This window comes from Trematosphaeria pertusa (assembly GCF_010094035.1).
Source record: "Trematosphaeria pertusa strain CBS 122368 unplaced genomic scaffold BU26scaffold_15, whole genome shotgun sequence".
Taxonomy (NCBI): Eukaryota; Fungi; Ascomycota; class Dothideomycetes; order Pleosporales; family Trematosphaeriaceae; genus Trematosphaeria; species Trematosphaeria pertusa.
In genome coordinates, this window is record NW_022987226.1 from 434,317 (window position 1) to 453,333 (window position 19,017).

General features: G+C 57.1%; 4 protein-coding genes across 4 annotated transcripts; 2 read left to right on the forward strand and 2 right to left on the reverse strand.

The window, feature by feature from the left end:
- Positions 1-520: 520 nt before the first annotated feature.
- On the forward strand, positions 521-2,498 carry BU26DRAFT_94968 (cytochrome P450). The gene is made up of 2 exons (XM_033836535.1): positions 521-1,827; positions 1,890-2,498. The coding sequence occupies exons 1-2, from the start codon at positions 717-719 to the stop codon at positions 2,312-2,314; spliced, it is 1,536 nt and encodes a 511-aa protein (XP_033679150.1). The 5' UTR covers positions 521-716; the 3' UTR covers positions 2,315-2,498.
- Positions 2,499-2,870: 372 nt separating this feature from the next.
- BU26DRAFT_522850 (uncharacterized protein) lies at positions 2,871-4,799 on the reverse strand. The gene is made up of 2 exons (XM_033829887.1): positions 4,627-4,799; positions 2,871-4,542 (listed from the first exon to the last, which is right to left on the reverse strand). Exons 1-2 carry the CDS (start codon positions 4,739-4,741, stop codon positions 3,371-3,373), a joined length of 1,287 nt encoding a protein of 428 aa, XP_033679151.1. The 5' UTR covers positions 4,742-4,799; the 3' UTR covers positions 2,871-3,370.
- A 452-nt stretch (positions 4,800-5,251) lies between these two features.
- BU26DRAFT_608619 (beta subunit of fatty acid synthase) lies at positions 5,252-12,120 on the reverse strand. Its single transcript, XM_033835855.1, has 4 exons — positions 11,963-12,120; positions 11,788-11,855; positions 6,469-11,664; positions 5,252-6,419 (listed from the first exon to the last, which is right to left on the reverse strand). The coding sequence occupies exons 3-4, from the start codon at positions 11,642-11,644 to the stop codon at positions 5,344-5,346; spliced, it is 6,252 nt and encodes a 2,083-aa protein (XP_033679152.1). The 5' UTR covers positions 11,645-11,664; positions 11,788-11,855; positions 11,963-12,120; the 3' UTR covers positions 5,252-5,343.
- Positions 12,121-12,793: 673 nt separating this feature from the next.
- On the forward strand, positions 12,794-18,642 carry BU26DRAFT_95063 (fatty acid synthase-like protein). The gene is made up of 3 exons (XM_033836536.1): positions 12,794-13,467; positions 13,514-18,471; positions 18,523-18,642. The coding sequence occupies exons 1-3, from the start codon at positions 12,939-12,941 to the stop codon at positions 18,631-18,633; spliced, it is 5,598 nt and encodes a 1,865-aa protein (XP_033679153.1). The 5' UTR covers positions 12,794-12,938; the 3' UTR covers positions 18,634-18,642.
- Positions 18,643-19,017: the final 375 nt, after the last annotated feature.

Below are 19,017 nucleotides of genomic sequence, written 5' to 3' on the forward strand. Positions count from 1 at the left end.
GATGCGTGTCCGACCGCTTCGCCGACTCGCAAACCCTGCACCTCAATCATGCGGAAGGTTCGAAAACCTGAGATTCATGCCGGCGAGTCATCGAAACCGCGAAAGTGCGAGCACACGGCGCCGGGCAGAATCATCAGCAATACCCCGGATTTCTTGGGCGACGTAAGCGAGAGCGGCGAAAAGAGTTCCCCCGCAACGCCGCTTTCTTGTCCTCGTCGACCTATTCGAGGGCCGTCCGACGGTTCAGCCGAGGCAGGCTGCGGTAAGAGCAAGGGTTGAGGGATATCGGGCGGTTTCCGCTTTGAGTTGGAGTTGCGAGGCATATAAAGAGTGGATAGCTCGTTTAGGAGGTGAGAGGGCTGCGTTTGCGGGAGAGGCTGTCCTGTGCTGTGCTTTGCTGTGCTGTGCTGATTGAAGAGCTGGATTTATTGGACCCCGCGTCTTTTCGTCATTCGTCACTACTACTCGGGAGGTCGCTTTGCTGTCGCCAGCTTTTTTTTTCTTCCCGGCTTTGTTCGTTCGCGCGGGTGCTGTAAGTTTGCAGTGAGATTGTTGGGTTAAAGAGTTGGAAGTCACCAGCGGGGCGGTCTTGCCGTGCTTACCTATCTCGCGCGGGTGGTGGAGTCACCTGCTTTGTCTACAAGCCTTCATCTTTCTTGGAAGCCCACAGCAACCCCCCACTTGAATCCTACTCTGCTCAAACACCTCTCCTCACCATGGCTCTCACGCAATCACCACTCCTCTGGATCGTCGGCGGCGCTCTCGTCTCCTACATCCTCTACACCCGGATCGCCCTCTACCTGCGCCGGCAGCGCATGATCAAAGAGCATGGCTGCAAACCATGCCCCTACGTCTTCAACAAAGACCCGATTCTCGGCCTTGACGTCTTCAGAGACAACATCCAGCTCTCCAAAGCCAAGCGCATCCTCCCCGGCTTCCGCAGCCGCTTCCTCAACCTCAAGACCAACACGTTCCACTCGCGCATGATGGATCTCCCGCTCATCGCTACCTGCGAACCCGAGAACGTCAAGACGATCCTGAGTCTCAAGTTCAAGGATTTCACGCTGGGGGCGCGCACACGCGCCTTCAGTCCGCTGCTGGGCGACGGCATCTTCAACTCCGATGGCGAGAAGTGGGCGAACTCGCGGCATCTGCTGCGTCCAAACTTCGCCCGGGATCAGGTTGCGGATCTGGAAGCGTTCGAGCGGCACTTCAAGCTCATGCTCAAGCACATCCCAAAGGACGGGTCGACGGTCGATCTGCAGCAGCTCTTCTTCCGCTTTACCATCGACACCGCCACCGAGTTCCTGTTCAACCACTCCACCGACTCGCTGCGCATGATGGATGTCGATGAGAACAATGAGGATGTTATTTTCAGCAAGGCGTTTACTGAGGCCCAGGACGACATCATGATGCGCACCCGCCTCGGCTTCCTCGACGTGTTCCGCCCGAACAAGAAGGGCAACGAGGCGATTAAGATCTGCCACGCGTACGTGGATAAGTTCGTCGACGACGCGATTGCGTGGCGGCGCGAGCATGATGCGGAGAAGGCGGCGGGCTGGACGCAGGAGGACGGGCGCTATGTGTTCATCAGGGAGCTAGCGAAGCAGACGGATGATCGGAAGCGCATCAGGGACGAGCTGATGAATATCCTGCTTGCCGGGCGCGATACCACGGCGAGTCTGCTCAGCAACATGTGGTTTGAGATTGCGAAGAGACCTGAGGTGTGGACGAAGCTCAGGGAGGAGGTTAAGAGCTTGGACGGACGGCTGCCGACGTATGAGGAGCTGAGGAACTTGAAGTACCTGAGGTGGTGCTTGAATGAGTGTAAGTCCTGTCCCAGCCCTCCTCCACCGAGAAGTGCCTCAATGCTAACATCATCGATCCAGCCCTCCGCGTCAACCCCGTCGTCCCCGGCAACTCCCGCTACTGCATCCGCGACACCGTGCTCCCCCTCGGCGGCGGGCCCGACGGCAAGCACCCGCTCTTCGTGCGCGCGGGCACGCTCGTCGGCTACTCGCCCTTCGCCATGCACCGCCGCGCCGACATCTACGGGCCCGACGCCGACGACTTCCGCCCCGAGCGCTGGGAGACGCTGCGCCCCGGCTGGGAATACCTGCCCTTCAACGGCGGCCCGCGCATCTGCCTCGGCCAGCAGTACGCCCTGACCGAGGCGAGCTACGTGACCGCGCGTCTGCTGCAGGAGTTTGCCGCCATTGAGAGCAGGGATGAGAATGGCGGCGTGTGGGTCGAGGGTCTGACGCTGACCTGTGCGAGTGGGAATGGGACGAAGGTCGCGTTGACGCCTGCTTGAGTGACGGCGACTTTTGATTTTTGGGTGGTATGTGAGAGCTTTTTGATCCTTGGGTGGTGGTGTGCGAGAGAGCGATTCGATTCGATTCTTTTCGTGCGGATTTTCACATTTGAGGACTGCCTGCTTCCGGCGAGACGTAGGTTCCGCACCCCTTCTCCTGCACACTGGAGAGAGAGAGGTGGGGCCAGTGTATATCATACAGTACAGATTTTTTCGCTCTCCTATCAGTCAGGCGTTGGCGGTCTTTCTCTCTTTCTTTCTCTCCTGCCATCTTTGCTTCACTTATTTACACGGGAGGCGCGGAAACCGGGTTTTTGCCTCCCCACTCCCTACAATACAGTTAAAAAAACCTGCTTTGAAGTGGTCGATGTCGTCCGAGCTGTTCTTTCACTGCGTATATCTGGTGGATGTTCCGCGTCCAGCACCTCAACCGAATTTTATAGGTCATATGTCACGAACAATGCCTTCAGCGAGACTGCGGGGTGTAGATGTAGGTCGTTTTCTGAAAGCCCAAATCTCCAGCACATCAAATGCATCATCACCGTATGCGAAATCTCATCAATGTAATAATATCCATATCCATATCCATATTCATCCATATACAGGAAAAATCTCAAACGCGAAGAAAGAATCCCTCACCGCGCCATGCCCATGCGATCCAAAAAAGAGAGGGGAGCGGGGGAAGCGAGAAGCGAGAGGAGAGTCACCCGAGCAAAGCAATCACCTAAACAAACCCCTCTTACTCGGACTCCTCCTCCCCTCCCTTAGACTCACACTCCCGTCCTCCACCGTACTCGGCAGCGCGGGCAGGCTCTGGCTCGCCTGCTGCACCATGTGCTGGTTCATGCTGCCATACGGCGTGTGATAGGGTGTATGCCAGCCCTGCTGCTGATGCTCGAGAAAGCCGCCGCTGGGGTAGCGCTGGGGGGTTGCGGGCGGGGGCGGATAGTCATGGTGCTGTGGTTGCTGGTGGGGATGCTGGTGTTTTTCGCGGATGAAGCCAAAGGCCCAATTCGACAGGTTGAAGCCGCCGAAGATGATGATCGCGGTGAAGAGCTATTCGTTTTCAGCGATGATTGGGTCAGCGAATCCTGTGCGCTCTGCGGGTTCGATGCGGGGAGGGGTGTAGGTGGAGGACTGGGATTGGGGGAGGTCATCGGCGTGCTCTTCACGCTCCTGGCGAGCTCGAGCTTGAGTTTGATCCCGTCGAAGCAGTCCCGAGCTTCGCGCCATCTCGACCGCAACTAGCCGTGCTAGCAGGACTTTGAGGACTAGGAAAAGGGCAACAAATACCATGGACTTGTAGCTGAACTCCTCAACGAAGGCATTGAAGATCATCGCGAACGTCTTCGCGCCGACGCTCGCGCGGGCCACCTTCTTCGCATCGCGGTTCATGCACGTCTCCCAGTTGAGACAGGCAGCTTCCAGCGCGGGTGCGCGGCCCTTGGAGCCGCAGTAGTTGTCCTTGTAGTCCTTTGCGCAGAGCGCTATTTCGTGCAGGATGTCGTGCGACATCTTGTCCGCTTCGATGTTGATGTCGTTTGTGACGGCGGACCAGCCTGCGTAGATAATGTACAGGAACATGAAGCCGATGGCTGCATTGACGATGAACTGCATGTAGAAGGACAGCACGGCGGGGAGGTGCGGATGCGCTTCGACCCAGGACAGCACGCCGGGGATGTGGGCAGCGAAGCCTAGCGGGGGCTTCTCTTGTAACGCTGATGCGTTATTGTTGCCCGTCTGCTCGTTGTCCGAATCATCATCGCGCAGTGCCGCCTTTGACTTCTTTGACCGCCGCTTCATGATGCGATGCTCTGCTTTCTTGGAGTAGTAATTCCGCGAGTCGTCCTTCGCCTTCTCCTTCGACGGGCTAGGGCTGGACCGCACCCAATTCATGATAGACTCTCGACGGCTCTTCTTGGGAGTGCCCTTGCCGTCGCCAGACATCAACCTACCCATTTTGCTCGCCATCTGTGTGTCGGGCGTCGCTGCGTCGCTGTCTTGCGCGGGGGTATTCGGCGTCTCTCCGCCAGAGCTAAAGTCGATGACGCTGGCCGGTGTCCGCGGCTCCCACGTCTTCGAGTTTTGAACGTGCGCCGGAATATAAGGGGGCGGCTTGTTCTGCTGCGAGAAAAAGTGGTGTTGCGAATTCGGTTCGCGCAGCTGCGGGCAGTTCGGGGTAGAGAAGCCGCCGCTCTTGGACGGCGAATCGAAGACGGAGTGTGTGCCTGGCTGGCCGAACGGAGGCCCTGCATTTAGCTGTTGTCCTTGTTCCGCCGGATAGGACTGAGACCTGAAAGAATCCAACTTACGCTTCTTTGCGGGCTGCTGGACGGCGGTGACGAAGGGTGATTGCGGGTTGACAGGGCCATGTTTATTTTCCCACTGGTAGTCCATACCCCCAAATGATTCGCGATTGTGCGACATGCTGCTCAATAGCGAGTGGCCGGTGGGAGAATGCGAGTGCAGTTGACGATGGGTCGAGTGTGTCCGGCCGTTGCTAGGAGGGTGCCCACTACGTAAACAAATGTGCGGACCTCCGGAGATGCCAAGACCCGGTGTGGCTGCAGCGGTGGCTGGTGGTTGTGGCGCGAGCTTTGTCCGAACTTCCCCAAGGTTGGCTACAGAGGATTGGGGGTGCTAGAGAAGAAATGGTAGTAGGTCGAGGTAGGACTTATATTTCGGGCTGCGGTCTGTGAAGCATCGTGTCATGTTAATGTCTCGTCAGCGAGACATTGTGCATGGACTCTAGGAGATGCCACGATCACTCTAGGCTTCTCCTATGTCACCGGTGCGAATACGCATTGTCGCCCATTAGCTCGGATGACAACGAACCTTCGTCACAATGCTGTCACAGATGAGACTAAATCGGGGTGCATCGTTGGAAGGAAATGAGATATTATTATGAATATGCTACAGCAGACATAGCGTCTAAGACTCCGCTCTCGGAGCATCTACGAATTCGGATATCATTTTGTCAGAACCCCAAACGCCAATACGCATCCTAAACAAACAATACGGTGGAACGCTTAAGCAGCCGCAACCTTTGTTTCCTCCTTTTCTTCATACTTGTCCCAGTTGGCAAGGATGTTGCCAATCTTGGGCGAGTTGGTCAGCCTGTACACGTCCTCAAAGTACTCCTTGGTAAGCTCGAACGGCTTGGCGGTAACGTTGGGGATGTATTTTCCAATGAGCTTGGACGGGTCGATCGATGTTTTGTGGATTTTCTTGAGCAAGAAGTTTCGGAAGGGCTTGACGCCGGATCGCAAGAAGGTGCTGTGGAAGGGTACGTCGATGCCCTTGAGCGGAATGGTAGCAAAACCGCGCTGGAGGTCGATCGGCTGGGGTTTGCCCTCGGTCTGCTTCGCGCACTCCTTGATAATCTCCACTAAATGCGCCTTGACGTCTTCCAGAGACATGCTCTGCATGAGCGCTTGGATGTCAATCTTCTGCGCCTTCAGGTAGTTGAGGACGTTGGTGAGGCAGTCCAGCGCGCGGAGGTCGCCAGCACAAACGTACTGCATGTTGGCGATGTTGTAGTTGACAATCTCTAAGAGCCAACCAGTCTGCTCGGAGATGTTCTCGACGACGTATTGCAAGGCCTGCTCGTTGAATGTCTTGGAGATCCTGCTGGGGTTGACGGCGCACATGGAGTAGTTGGATCGGCCGGCCTCATCACGCTCCACCGCGACCTGCATTGTGAGACCACGGTAGAACACGACCGAGACTAAACTCTCAATCGGCATGACCTCGGCGAGCGCAGCAAGAGCGGAGTACTCTCCGAGAGAGTGCCCAGCGAAGGTGCTGTCGCGCTGTACCAATCCCTTGGTCCGCATGTCTTCGAAAGAGGCCTTCTCCATGAGGGTAAGAGCAGGTTGAGTAAATTGAGTGGCAGATAGCAGGCCAGTCGGCGAGCGGTAAGTATACGAGGTGGTGTTCTCGTCGATCTCCTTGAAGATCTTCTCAGACTTGACGGTTCCATCGGCACCGACCGTCTCGAAGGTCATGGACATGTAGTTCTGACGAATGGCCTTTCCGCGTGGACCACCGAAATGAATGGTGAGCTCCTTGGGGTTGTTCTTGACAATGTTGGTAATAGCAAAGCCTATACAGTGTTAGCGTGATCAAGGCGATGGTAAAGGGAGAGTCCGTACCATAGTTGTCCATGAAGTGCTTGTCGGCACGGTCCCAGACCTCCTTTGCCACGGCGCTGCTGGCATACAAGTCCATGCCCATGCCTTGCTCCTGCGAGCCCTGACCGGTAAAGACGTAAGAAGTTGTAGGCTGCTCGACTTCGGCTTCACCCTGGAGGACCTTGTCTTCCGTCTCCTGGTTGGAGACTTCAATCTTGATGATCTTGCGACCGGAGACCATGCCAATGTGCTGGAGCTTAACGTCCAGCATATCGTCGGGAAGCACCATGCCAACGAGGTTGACATGGTAGCTCCTGACACGTCCAATGTGGTTCTCGGCCGCCCAGGTCTCCACCAAGCTTCGGACAGCGGCACTGGAGTACATGCCGTGGGTGATAGTACCAGGAAGATTGGCGTAGCTCGAGAAGACGCGCGAGACGTGGATGGGGTTGTAGTCACCAGATACGCGAGCGTAGGTTTCGTTGGATGCAGGTGCCTTCAAGGTAAGGGGGGTCTTGCCGTTCAACGGGATGGCATTGTCGAAGTTAACAGGCTGGTCAATGGCGGATCCATTGCGCTCAAGATAGTCAAGCACTGGGTTACCGTAAGAGGCGCCGGACGAGTAGTCGACGGACGCGATCTGGATGATCTCCTTGGTTGGAAGCTCGAGCAGCACCTCACCCACAGTCTGGACTTCGGAGAAGGCAGTGTTGTTCTTGTAGCGGACGAAGCTCTGCAGCTTGAACGTCAAAGTCTTGTTCAAGAGCTCGATGTCTGGCTCATCAAGGTTGAACCACTCCTTCGAACGCAAGATAGCGACGTCCTTGCTAGTGACCAAGTGCAGCTGCATCGGCGTCTCCGTCTTCCTCTGGAAAGTGTTCTCGAAGTCGGTGTAGGCTCCGCGGTACAAAAACTGGCTGGTAACCTCCATGACCGGCTCACCATCGCGGGTAATCGTGCCGCAGACTTCGACCATCTTACCGGAGTCTTGGTTGATAACGGCATTGATCTGAGCAGTGGTATCGAGCACATCGCCCTTCTTCAAAGGCTCTGCACCGGGAAGCATGCGGAAGCCGTTCGAAAGATGGACAAGCTTGAGGAGATCACCATCGATGGCTCGAGGGAAGATTGGCTTTGTGATGGCTTTCCAACCCACGACGATGGCGAAATCCATAGGTGCAAAGACCTCTTTGTCCGGGCGGTCAACAAAGGCCTCGCCGGCGTTGCCAACTGCATGGACGAAATCGTTGATAGCTTCGCTTGTAACGGTCGCCCGTCCACCATCGAAGTTTGAAGTCACTGGAGCATCGAAGGGGCACTCCTCGTCACCGAACCAGATCTTGTAGTAGAACTCCTTGATCCTGTCGTTGCGTGCCTCCATGACCTCATGGATGGGGGCGTAACCGAACTCAGGGCGGTAGACGAACTTCAAAGGCAGTGCCACGGCCTTCTTGAGTGCAGTACGCTCTTCGAACATGTTAAGGACGATCTCCTTATTGCCGGTCATGCTGACCTCGATGGTCTTGATGTGCTTTCCGCCATGATGCGGTTCCTTCACGGTGATCACAGTCTTGGCTGGCTCCTTAGGGTTGCAGATCTCAACCATCATGCCGGGAGTGGGAGCGAAGATCCTCGCGGTCGGATTCTTCTGGAAGCGCTGTCCTTGGACGAAGACATCTGCTGTGAAGAAGGCGTGCCTCCAGGAATAGGTGTTTCCGGCAAGTAGCTGCAGCCAGGAATGGACGTCCGGAAGAGTGGAGTTCGTAGTTGAAGACAAGCGGTACACGAGCTTGTTTTCCAGCTGGGAGACGGTGAGACCATCCACCTCCACGCCCTCGTTGTTTTCCGGGAGCTTTCCTCCAAAGTATTCGATGACGGGAACTTTGGATTCGTCACCGCCATACACATCGTGGAGCAGGAACTCGATATGGCCGCCGTGAACGCCATCCAAGATTTCCTTGACGGGCTCGTCGACCTTGGTTGAATACTTCGCAGCCATAGGACCTTGCAAGATACAAGTCCTGCCAACGTCCTGGTCCACGACGGCGTCAAGATCCTCCGACTGCCAGAGGGAGTCCTTCTTGAAGAAGAACTCGAAGGTGTCATCGAGAACAGGAACGAAGGGGACCGGTTTCTGCCCTCGTCGCTGGCAGAGCAAGAGGAAATGCTGAACGTCTTGAGCGTTGATGAGCTGCTCAGACGCCTCGGGGTAGGCTTCGAAGACCTTCTGGATGGTGGGGTAGGGATCGGCGAGTTCCTCATATGTCTGGATGAGGGACTCACCATTCGCCTTGCTGAATCGCTCCTCTACTCGTCGGATGAAGTCTCCAGTCAAACGCTTCAAGGTCGGATCAATCCAGCGGGACTGATGCTTGACATACATGAGATCGACCATGCGCTGAACTACCTCGGCGTAGGTCATGTCTTCGAGATCGACGGATTCGCCCTTCTTGTTCCTGCCAAACCAGACCTTTTGGAAGTCGTTGTTCAGCTTCTCGATGATGTACTCGCGCATCTTCTTGAGCTCGGGAATCCGCTTAGCTTTGTCCAGGCTGAAGATCTTCTGGTCCATCTCATGCCAGAACATGACACCACGGGTAGCCAACTTGTGAATCGGTTCGCCCATCTCAGAGCGGACAGTGATGACGCCGCCAGCGGGGCCCTTGTAGGTCTTTTCCCAGGCACCATCGTCAAGGCCGGGTGCATCAACAATGGCCTTCTTCGCGTTCTTCGAGGTATGCGCTTCCTTCGCAACCATCATGCGGCTGCCGAACAAACAACCGTCATACGGCATGGGCGGATAACCAAATCGGGTCGACCAGGTACCAGTAAGGTAGGGATAGGTATCCTCAGCACCACCAAAGCCTGAGCCGGCGACCAGGATGAGATTGTCGCACTTGCGGATACGGCTGTACATTTGGAGGATAGGCTGATGGAAGTCTTCGAAAGAGTGATGCCCGCCACCACGGCCTCCAGTCCACTGAAGCATGACCGGAAAGCCCGGATTGGCCTTGGCGATGTTGATGGTCTGTTGGATGGCTTCGACCGAACCCGGCTTGAAGGCGATGTGCTTGATGCCGAGGGTCTCGATGTATTCGTTGGCGACCTCTATGGAAGGAACGCCAGCACCGATAGTCAGGCCCTCAATAGGGACACCATCAGCCCGCAACTTGCCAAGGAGGGGAATTTGCCAGCCCATGGCGCGAGGGTTGACGTAGATGAGGTTGACGGTAATACCACGACCTGGCTGAATGGCCTGCTCAAGTTTGTTGATAGCAGCCGTCATGCCCTTCTCGTTGTAGTAGCCACCACCAGCGAGTTCGATCTCGTAGCCGGCGTTCATCGTGGCCGCAACAAAGTCCCAAGGGACCGTGCACGGCGTCATACCCGCGACCATGACCGGAGGTAGACCGAGCATTCTGCTCATCTTGGTGTCGACGTACGTCTGGCCGGTGGACGTCTTCACTAAGCGAGGACCATGCTGTTTGACCCAATCGGGCGCGTACGTAACGGCGTGGTCGAAGTCGCGGTCGAAGATTTCAGGTTTGTACCCAACTTCGGGATTCTGGCCATCGATAGCACCGGCTAGAATGACACGAACGCCAGTTCCATCCTTGTTGCGGTTGGTCAGAACACCGAGACCAGAGATACCACCGGGACCAAAGTCGAGAATGTGTGTGGCCTTGGGGAAGATGGTAGCCTTCTCCCAATTGACGGAGTCATTCGTGATCATGCGCACAAGCCTGGGGACGACGTTGCCAGACTCCTCGTCGCGGAGATCTTCGCCAGTATGGGTATCATACATGGGAATACCGAGATCGCTGGCTGGAATCTTGATATCCTTGAGGTCTTCTTCCAGCAACTTCGTAGCTTCGGCAAGATACGGGCTGTGGAATGGGGCAGTGATGGGCAGGAAGCGGTTGACGAAGCGGACCTTGCGCTCCGTGAAAGGAATCCTCGTCTGGTCGAGGCCGGTAGGAGCCTTGACCTTGCGGAGACGGAGATTCAAACCGTACAGCGAGATTGGCGGACCAGTCACAACGAAGTTGCGGGCGCTGTTGACGAGGGAGATGGCAACGCGTCTCTCCGTCGGCAAGTGAGCATTGGTTGCATCAATATGCTCCTGGAGAGCTTTCCTTGAGAGGTCGCGGATCGACAACATGGGCGTCGGTGCCCCCTCGCCATTGTCGACAGAATCTTGCAGGGCTGACGGGGCGAGTGATGTTCGCGGGTAGGCTTGCTGGCTGCGGGCACCAATCCAGAAGAGAATGGTGATGGCTTTCTTAGCGGCCTGCTGGAAAGATTCCCAATTCTTCGACTCAGCAATGGCGGCTGCTGTGACGACTCCCTGAGAGTGGCCGGTAACACCGCATAGGCGGCTTCGGATGTGCCCTGGGTGGCTGCCAAGTACTCTACACGTGACAACGTAGTGGGCCAGCTGCGTCAACCCAATCAAGGGCAAACTGACTGGTGCGGAGACCAGATAGTCGGTGTCCGGCTGCGAGTCCTTGTTGTTGAGCCATCGCATGACGTCCAGACCCTTGGAGTAGAGCTTCTCCGCCCGCGGATCCCGCGACAAAGTCAGCAGGTGCTGTGCTTCGGCGGCAATGAAGTCCTCGACGAACGAGGGGTATGTGCTGTGGATCTCGCGGAGCTCCTCAAAGTACTCCTCGATGTTGCCCTGGCCTCCCAGGACGGCATAGAGGAACGCATTCTCGTCGGCAGCCTCGCGAAGAAGCGCCGACTCGTGGTACTTGACAGGCCGGTCTGCTGCCGCACGGGCGGTATAGTATGACCGCACCGTAATCAGCTTCTTCTCCAGGATACCCGGGAGGGTGGCAGCCAGCGCATGCACCTCATTCCCGCGGAGGAAGGCGCGCTCGAACTCGGTGAGGACCAGTTTCAGGACCTCCTCGAACGAGTCTGGGTCGTCGCCCTCCTCGACCTCCTTGGCGACAAAGCCCAGATAGCGCGCCACCAGCTCCGGTACTGACGACGGCTCGTCGTCCTGTGCTAGTTCATCTGTGGGCTCGGGAAGGGTCGCCTTGAAGGCATCTCGCAGTTGCTGGGCGTTGAAGTGCAGGGCGGTCGGGATGAGGAGGGTGTATTCGAGCGAGCCGTGGGAGAGGGCGAGCGGGCGCAGCGAGGCCTGCGAGCGCGGCGTCGAGATGCCGGTCTGCGGGCCTGATCCGTACATTCTGGCGTGGGTTCTGAGGTCTGCTGCCATGGTGAGCTCTGCGCTGGCTATGATGTATGGGACGGATGTGAGTGATGAGATGAGGGGCAGGCAGGGCGCGGGCGGGATTGGCGGGGAGGTGAAGACAGGACGCAGGCTCTTACCTATACGGATGCGGAAGGAGTGGTGGTGGTCGTAGTAGTGCCGTTGAGTGCACCTGGTGGTTCTAGTCCTGGTGGGTGTGAGCTTATGTGTGCTTCGGTCAATAACAGCTTCCAAGACCCCGGGGAAGGAGCTGTCGAGCTGAGGAAGGCATCCCCGAGAATGCGAGCAGCGTACCTTGTGCCTGGGTGCCTGGCGATGGCGCGGGAGAAGCTAATCTCCCAGCGGTGCGAGGGAATTCGTCGTGACTGCAATCCGGGGTGGCTGCAGCTCCCTTGCTAACTAGCTTTCACTGCTGTGTGCGTGGCAGCGGCAGGCAGCAGCGAAATAAGGGGTATAAGTGAGCAGAGAGGCGGCGGTGAGGCAATTGAGCGCAAGGGAGGAGGGAGCACTCGGAGACGAGAGGAGGGCGTGGGTAAATACGGCGGCGGCCGTTGTCGTTGACTTTTTTTGAGAGTCGCTCAGGGCCCGCTAGCGCAAGGGCCAGCCAGGTTGGATGGTTGGGGCTGCGGGCGGCCGGTAATGCACATCGACGCCAACTGACGTGAGCCAACGATTAGTGATGGCGACAAGTCCCCGTTGCCGCGGCCTGTTGAGCGCAGTGTTGACCCAGGCTCGTACTCGGCGCCCGGAGTTCGCAAGTCGGGCCTGAATGGGAGCATCTTGCTCGCCGCCCAGCACCAGCCAGGCACTCGGCTATGACCTCAAGCGTGGCTCGCCGCCCAGGCGAAATTTGTTGTTGAGGGCCGCACGCGCACTGACGGCCTGCGCCCGCAGGGGTCCGCGATTTTTAGACCAGCCCGAGAATTCCTCAACATCCCCGAGCGCCGTGCACTACCGCTTCCCTTCGAACGAGAGATAAACCGCCGATGCGTTGGGTCTCTGCCTCCTAGACGCTCCGTACTCCTCCCCTCAGCCGCCCCATTACAACTCCGCCGGGAATCAGCATTGAGCTCAAGCTCCCTTCCTCCCCGAGCTTGACTTCTCCCCATCCGTGATATCTGCAGCACGCCGCACCTGCCTCCCCGCTGCTGCTCCTCTCTTTTGACGTCAAGAGATACCCGTCTCTCTTTCCTTGTCCCTTTGAGATACCCATTGCGTGTCCACACGCTCTCTTTCACCCCTCCCACGCCCGCGCCGCCAGTCCTGCACCATGCATCCCGAGGTCGAGCAGGAGCTCTCGCACACCCTGCTCATCGAGCTGCTTGCATACCAATTCGCCTCGCCCGTGAGGTGGATTGAGACGCAGGATGTCGTGCTCGGCGAGAAGGTCACCGAGCGCATCGTCGAGGTGGGCCCCGCAGACACGCTCGGGGTGATGGCGAAGAGAACACTCGCCTCCAAGTACGAAGCACACGATGCCGCGCTCTCGGTGCAGCGGCAGATTCTCTGCTACAACAAGGACGCGAGAGACATCTACTATGACGTAGAACCAGAGGAGGAGGCGCCTGCGCCCGCGGCGTCTGGCAGCGGAGACGCGCCAGCGGCGCCCTCCTCTGCACCCACTCCTGCAGCAGCTCCTGTGGCGGCACCCGCGCCAGCAGCCAGCGCGGGACCTGCAGCCCAGGTGCCAGATGCGCCCGTCACAGCGACGGACGTGCTGCGGGCATTGGTCGCCCAGAAGCTGAAGAAGCCTCTGGCCGACGTGCCCCTCAGCAAGGCCATCAAGGATTTGGTCGGAGGTGGGTTGTTCGAGCACTTGACGAGATGCGAAGCTAACATGTGCAGGAAAATCCACCCTCCAAAACGAAATCCTCGGCGACCTCGGAAAGGAATTCGGCTCGACGCCGGAGAAGCCAGAAGACGTGCCCCTGGACGAGCTCGGTGCGTCGATGCAAGCGACCTTCAATGGCCAGCTTGGCAAGCAGTCTTCCTCGCTCATTGCCCGCATGGTGTCCTCAAAGATGCCGGGTGGCTTCAACATCACAGCCGTGCGAAAGCACCTCGAGATGCGGTGGGGGCTCGGACAGGGCCGGCAGGACGGTGTGCTACTGTTCGCCCTCACCAACGAGCCCGCGTCACGTCTCGGATCGGAGAACGACGGAAAGGCCTGGTTGGACGATATGGCGAACAAGTACGCGGCCATAGCTGGAATCAATCTATCCGCCCCGTCGGCGGGCGGCGACGCCGGAGCTGCGGCAGGAGGCATGATGATGGACCCGGCTGCCATCGATGCGCTCACAAAAGACCAGCGCGCGCTGTTCAAGCAGCAGCTCGAACTGTTTGCGCGGTACCTCAAGATGGACCTCCGCGCTGGCGATAAGGCCTTCGCCGACTCACAGAAGGCCAGTTCCGCTCTCCAGGCTCAACTGGACCTCTGGACCGCCGAGCACGGCGACTTCTACGCCTCTGGCATTGAGCCCCAATTCACACCTCTCAAGGCCCGCATGTACGACTCGTCGTGGAACTGGGCTCGCCAGGACGCTCTCAGCATGTACTACGACATCATCTTCGGCCGCCTCAAGGCTGTCGACCGCGAAATCGTCAGCCGCTGCATCCAGATCATGAACCGCTCGAACCCCCTCCTCCTCGAGTTCATGCAGTACCACATCGACCACTGCCCAACTGAGCGCGGCGAAACCTACGAGCTCGCGAAAGAGCTCGGCCAGCAGCTAATTGAGAACTGCAAAGACGTCCTTAATGAAGCTCCCGTTTTCAAGGACGTCGCCGTTCCCACGGCACCTCATCTGGACATCGACGGCAAGGGCAGCATGAACTACGCCGAAGTGCCCAGGCCGAGCGTGCGCAAGCTCGAGCACTACGTTCGCGAAATGGCTGAAGGCGGAAAGCTCTCCGAGTACGGCAACCGCACCAAGGTCCAGAACGACTTGCAGCGCATCTACAAGCTCATCAAGCAGCAGCACAAGCTGTCTAAGTCGTCCCAACTGCAGATCAAGAGCCTCTACAGCAATGTCATCCGCTCGCTTTCGATGAATGAGGGTCAGATCATGCCCAGCGAGAATGGCAAAGCTGTCGGCGGTCCTGGCAAGAAGGGCCGCAATGGCCGCATCAACGGCCCTACCAAGCAAGGGAAGGTCGAAACTATCCCATTCCTACACCTGAAGCGAAAGGACGATCACGGCTGGGAATACAGCAAGAAGCTGACCGGCGTCTATCTCGACTGTCTCGAGCATGCTGCCAAGGATGGCGTCACCTTCCAGGGCAAGTACGCGCTCATGACTGGTGCTGGTGCCGGCTCCATCGGCGCGGAGGTCCTGCAAGGCCTAATCAGCGGTGGCGCCAAGGTTGTCGTCACGACTTCGCGCTTCTCTCGTGAGGTGAACGAGTACTATCAGTCCATGTACACTCGGTACGGCGCTCGCGGCTCTCAGCTCATTGTGGTGCCTTTCAACCAGGGCAGCAAGCAAGACGTTGAGGCTTTGGTTGAGTACATCTTTGACGCCAAGAATGGCCTTGGTTGGGACCTGGACTACATTGTCCCCTTCGCCGCCATCTCCGAGAACGGTCGTGAGATCGACGGACTGGATTCCAAGTCCGAACTCGCCCACCGTATCATGTTGACCAACCTTCTCCGCCTGCTTGGCGAGGTCAAGAAGCACAAGCAGGCTCACGGCTATGAGACCCGTCCCGCACAGGTCATCCTGCCCCTTTCTCCCAACCATGGAACCTTCGGCAACGACGGAATGTATGCGGAATCCAAGATTGCTCTAGAGACTCTCTTTACCAGGTGGCACTCTGAGAGCTGGGGCAGCTTCCTCACCATTTGCGGAGCTATTATCGGCTGGACCCGCGGCACAGGTCTCATGGCTGGCAACAACATTGTCGCTGAAGGCATCGAGAGGTACGGTGTTCGTACCTTCTCGCAGCAAGAGATGGCCTTCAACTTGCTCGGCCTCATGGCTCCTCCGATTGTCAACCTCTGCCAGATTGAGCCCGTCTGGGCTGATCTGAATGGCGGCTTCCAGTACATTCCCAACCTCAAGGACCTCATGACCGACCTCCGCAAGGAGTACATGGAGACCAGCGAGGTCCGCAAAGCCGTTATCAAGGAGAACGCCATTGAGAACAAGATTGTCAACGGCGAAGCGAGTGAGGCACTGTACAAGAAGGCCACCATCCAGCCGAGAGCGAACCTGAAGTTTGAGTTCCCCAAGGTCCCCGACTGGGAGACTGAGGTCAAGCCGCTCAACAATGACCTCAAGGGAATGGTCGATCTCGAGAAGGTTGTCGTCGTGACTGGTTTTGCTGAGATAGGTCCATGGGGCAACAGCAGGACTCGCTGGGAGATGGAAGCTAACGGCGAGTTCTCGCTGGAAGGATGCGTCGAGATGGCTTGGATGATGGGGCTCATCAAGAACCACAATGGTCCTCTCAAGGGCAAGAGCTACTCTGGCTGGGTCGACGCCAAGACTGGAGAGCCCGTGGACGACAACGACGTCAAGTCCAAGTACGAGAAGCACATCTTGGATCACTCCGGCATTCGTCTGATTGAGGCTGAGCTATTCAACGGGTATGACCCGAAGAAGAAGCAGCTGCTCCAGGAAATTCAGATTGAGGAGGACCTCGATCCGTTTGAGGCTTCCAAGGAGCTCGCCGATGAATTCAAGCGTCAGCACGGTGACAAGGTCGAGATCTTCGAGCTTCCAGACTCTGGAGAATACACCGTTCGACTAAGGAAGGGCGCTACCCTCATGATTCCCAAGGCCCTCCGATTCGACCGTCTCGTCGCTGGTCAAGTCCCCACCGGCTGGGATGCGAAGAAGTATGGTGTCCCTGATGACATTATCTCTCAAGTCGACCCTGTTACTCTCTTCGTCCTTGTCTCCACCGCGGAGTGTCTACTTTCCAGCGGTATCACAGATCCGTACGAGTTCTACAAGTATGTCCACCTCTCCGAGGTCGGTAACTGCATTGGTTCTGGTATTGGTGGCACTACTGCTCTCCGTGGCATGTACAAGGACCGTTATCTCGACAAGCCCATCCAGAAGGACATTCTTCAGGAGTCTTTCATCAACACCATGAGTGCTTGGATCAACATGCTGCTCCTGTCTTCCACTGGTCCCATCAAGACCCCTGTCGGTGCATGCGCTACTGCCGTGGAGTCTGTCGATATCGGCTACGACACTATCGTTGAGGGCAAGGCCCGCGTCTGCTTCGTCGGTGGCTTCGATGACTTCCAGGAGGAAGGCTCATACGAGTTCGCCAACATGAAAGCTACCAGCAACGCTGAGGACGAGTTTGCTCATGGTCGCACGCCCAAGGAGATGTCTCGTCCGACTACCACTACCAGGAACGGCTTTATGGAATCGCAGGGTTGCGGTATGCAGGTCATCATGGACGCCAGACTCGCCTTGGATATGGGTGTCCCGATTTACGGTATCCTCGGCTTCACTGCTACGGCCACTGACAAAATTGGCCGCTCCGTCCCTGCACCAGGCAAAGGTGTTTTGACAACTGCACGCGAGATGCCGTCCAAATTCCCGTCTCCTTTGCTTGATATCAAGTACAGGAAGCGACAGATGGATCTACGCCGCAAGCAGATCAAGCAGTGGCAGGAGTCAGAGCTTTTGTACCTCCAAGAAGAAGTTGCCGCCATGAAGGATGCCGCCGAAAACTTCAACGAGTCCGAATACCTTCAAGAGCGCGCCGCCCATATCGAGCGGGAAGCCAAGCGACAGGAGAAGGACGCCCTCAACAGCCTCGGCAACGCCTTCTGGAAGCAGGACTCGCGCATTGCCCCTCTCCGTGGCGCCCTTGCCACATGGGGCCTCACCATTGACGACCTCGACGTCGCCTCTTTCCACGGTACTTCAACTGTTGCGAACGACAAGAATGAGTCGGACGTCATCTGCCACCAGATGCGCCACCTCGGCCGCACCAAGGGCAATGCTCTGCTCGGTATCTTCCAGAAGTACCTTACCGGTCATCCCAAGGGTGCGGCTGGTGCCTGGATGTTCAACGGCTGCTTGCAGGTCCTCAACTCCGGTCTCGTGCCGGGCAACCGCAATGCCGACAATGTGGACAAGGTGATGGAGCAGTTTGACTACATCGTTTACCCGTCTCGTACTCTTCAGACGGATGGCGTCAAGGCTTTCTCCGTCACTTCGTTCGGCTTCGGTCAGAAAGGTGCCCAGGCCATCGGTATCCATCCCAAGTATCTTTTCGCTACTCTCGACCACGCTGAATACGCCACCTACAAACAGAAGGCCGAGGCTCGCCAGAAGAAGGCTTACCGATACTTCCACGACAGTCTCATCAACAACACCATGTTCCGTGCTAAGGACAAGGCGCCGTACGAGGACGAGAAGATGCAAGAAGTCTTCCTCAACCCGCGTGCGCGCGTCACTGTCGACAAGAAGACCGCCAAGTACTCGTATCCCAAGAAGTTCGTCGACGCTCCGAAGAAAGACGCCAAAACTGAGGAGACGAGGAAGATGCTTGAGTCCATCACCCAAGCTACCGCTTCCGCCAACACCAATGTCGGCGTGGATGTCGAGAAGATCGATGCGATCAACATTGAGAACGACACCTTCATTGAGCGTAATTTCACCGCCCAAGAGATTGCGTACTGCCAGAAGGCAGCCAGCCCTCAGTCAAGCTTCGCTGGCAGATGGTCAGCCAAGGAGGCTGTGTTCAAGTCGCTCGGTGTGAAGGGCCAGGGTGCTGGCGCCGCGCTGAAGGACATTGAGATTACAAGCGATGAGAATGGAGCTCCCGCTGTCAAGGTAAGATCTGCTCCTTCGACAAGACTTGCATTGGAACTAACCCCATCGTAGCTATATGGAGCCGCTGAACAAGAAGCGGAGCGTGTCGGTGTCAAGAAGGTCAGCATCAGCATCAGCCACTCGGACGATCAGGCCGTTGCTGTGGCCGTGGCCTCATTCTAGAGGTAGACCAGTGTAGAGTTATGTTTCGGTGGATGTCTGAATACGACGATAATGATACAGGAGAGTAGAATTTTGGAAGACGGCCAGGATTCGTGTTTTGATTTGATGCAAAAGTCTATTGCTATTCATGCATAGAGGCGCAATATCCCCTTTCGCTTTTTTTCTTCCTTCAGGGCGGCGCAGGTGTTTGGAGCGTTTTGATCCTTTTCGGGCCCTTGCTTCGTGGCCCATCATAGTCGCCGTGTCGACTTTACTTATGTAGTTTAATTTATCGAGAGATGCCAAATGCATACTCCCGTCGTTCACTTGCTCCCGCTGTCCTCGCTCTCCATCCGCCATCTACCATCGCACAAGCGCAGTGGAGGGGGATGTCGCGCACTCACA

Excerpts from the sequence above, each read along its gene's own strand:
- BU26DRAFT_608619 (XM_033835855.1), bottom strand. The coding sequence starts at position 11,644 with ATGTACGGATCAGGCCCGCAGACCGGCATCTCGACGCCGCGCTCGCAG. Across the intron at positions 6,420-6,468 it reads GCACTTCATGGACAACTATG|GCTTTGCTATTACCAACATT; the intron begins GTACGGACTCTC and ends AACACTGTATAG.
- BU26DRAFT_95063 (XM_033836536.1), top strand. The coding sequence starts at position 12,939 with ATGCATCCCGAGGTCGAGCAGGAGCTCTCGCACACCCTGCTCATCGAG. Across the intron at positions 13,468-13,513 it reads CATCAAGGATTTGGTCGGAG|GAAAATCCACCCTCCAAAAC; the intron begins GTGGGTTGTTCG and ends TAACATGTGCAG. Across the intron at positions 18,472-18,522 it reads ATGGAGCTCCCGCTGTCAAG|CTATATGGAGCCGCTGAACA; the intron begins GTAAGATCTGCT and ends ACCCCATCGTAG.
- BU26DRAFT_94968 (XM_033836535.1), top strand. The coding sequence starts at position 717 with ATGGCTCTCACGCAATCACCACTCCTCTGGATCGTCGGCGGCGCTCTC. Across the intron at positions 1,828-1,889 it reads GAGGTGGTGCTTGAATGAGT|CCCTCCGCGTCAACCCCGTC; the intron begins GTAAGTCCTGTC and ends TCATCGATCCAG.
- BU26DRAFT_522850 (XM_033829887.1), bottom strand. The coding sequence starts at position 4,741 with ATGTCGCACAATCGCGAATCATTTGGGGGTATGGACTACCAGTGGGAA. Across the intron at positions 4,543-4,626 it reads CCAGCAGCCCGCAAAGAAGC|GCACACACTCCGTCTTCGAT; the intron begins GTAAGTTGGATT and ends TCGGCCAGCCAG.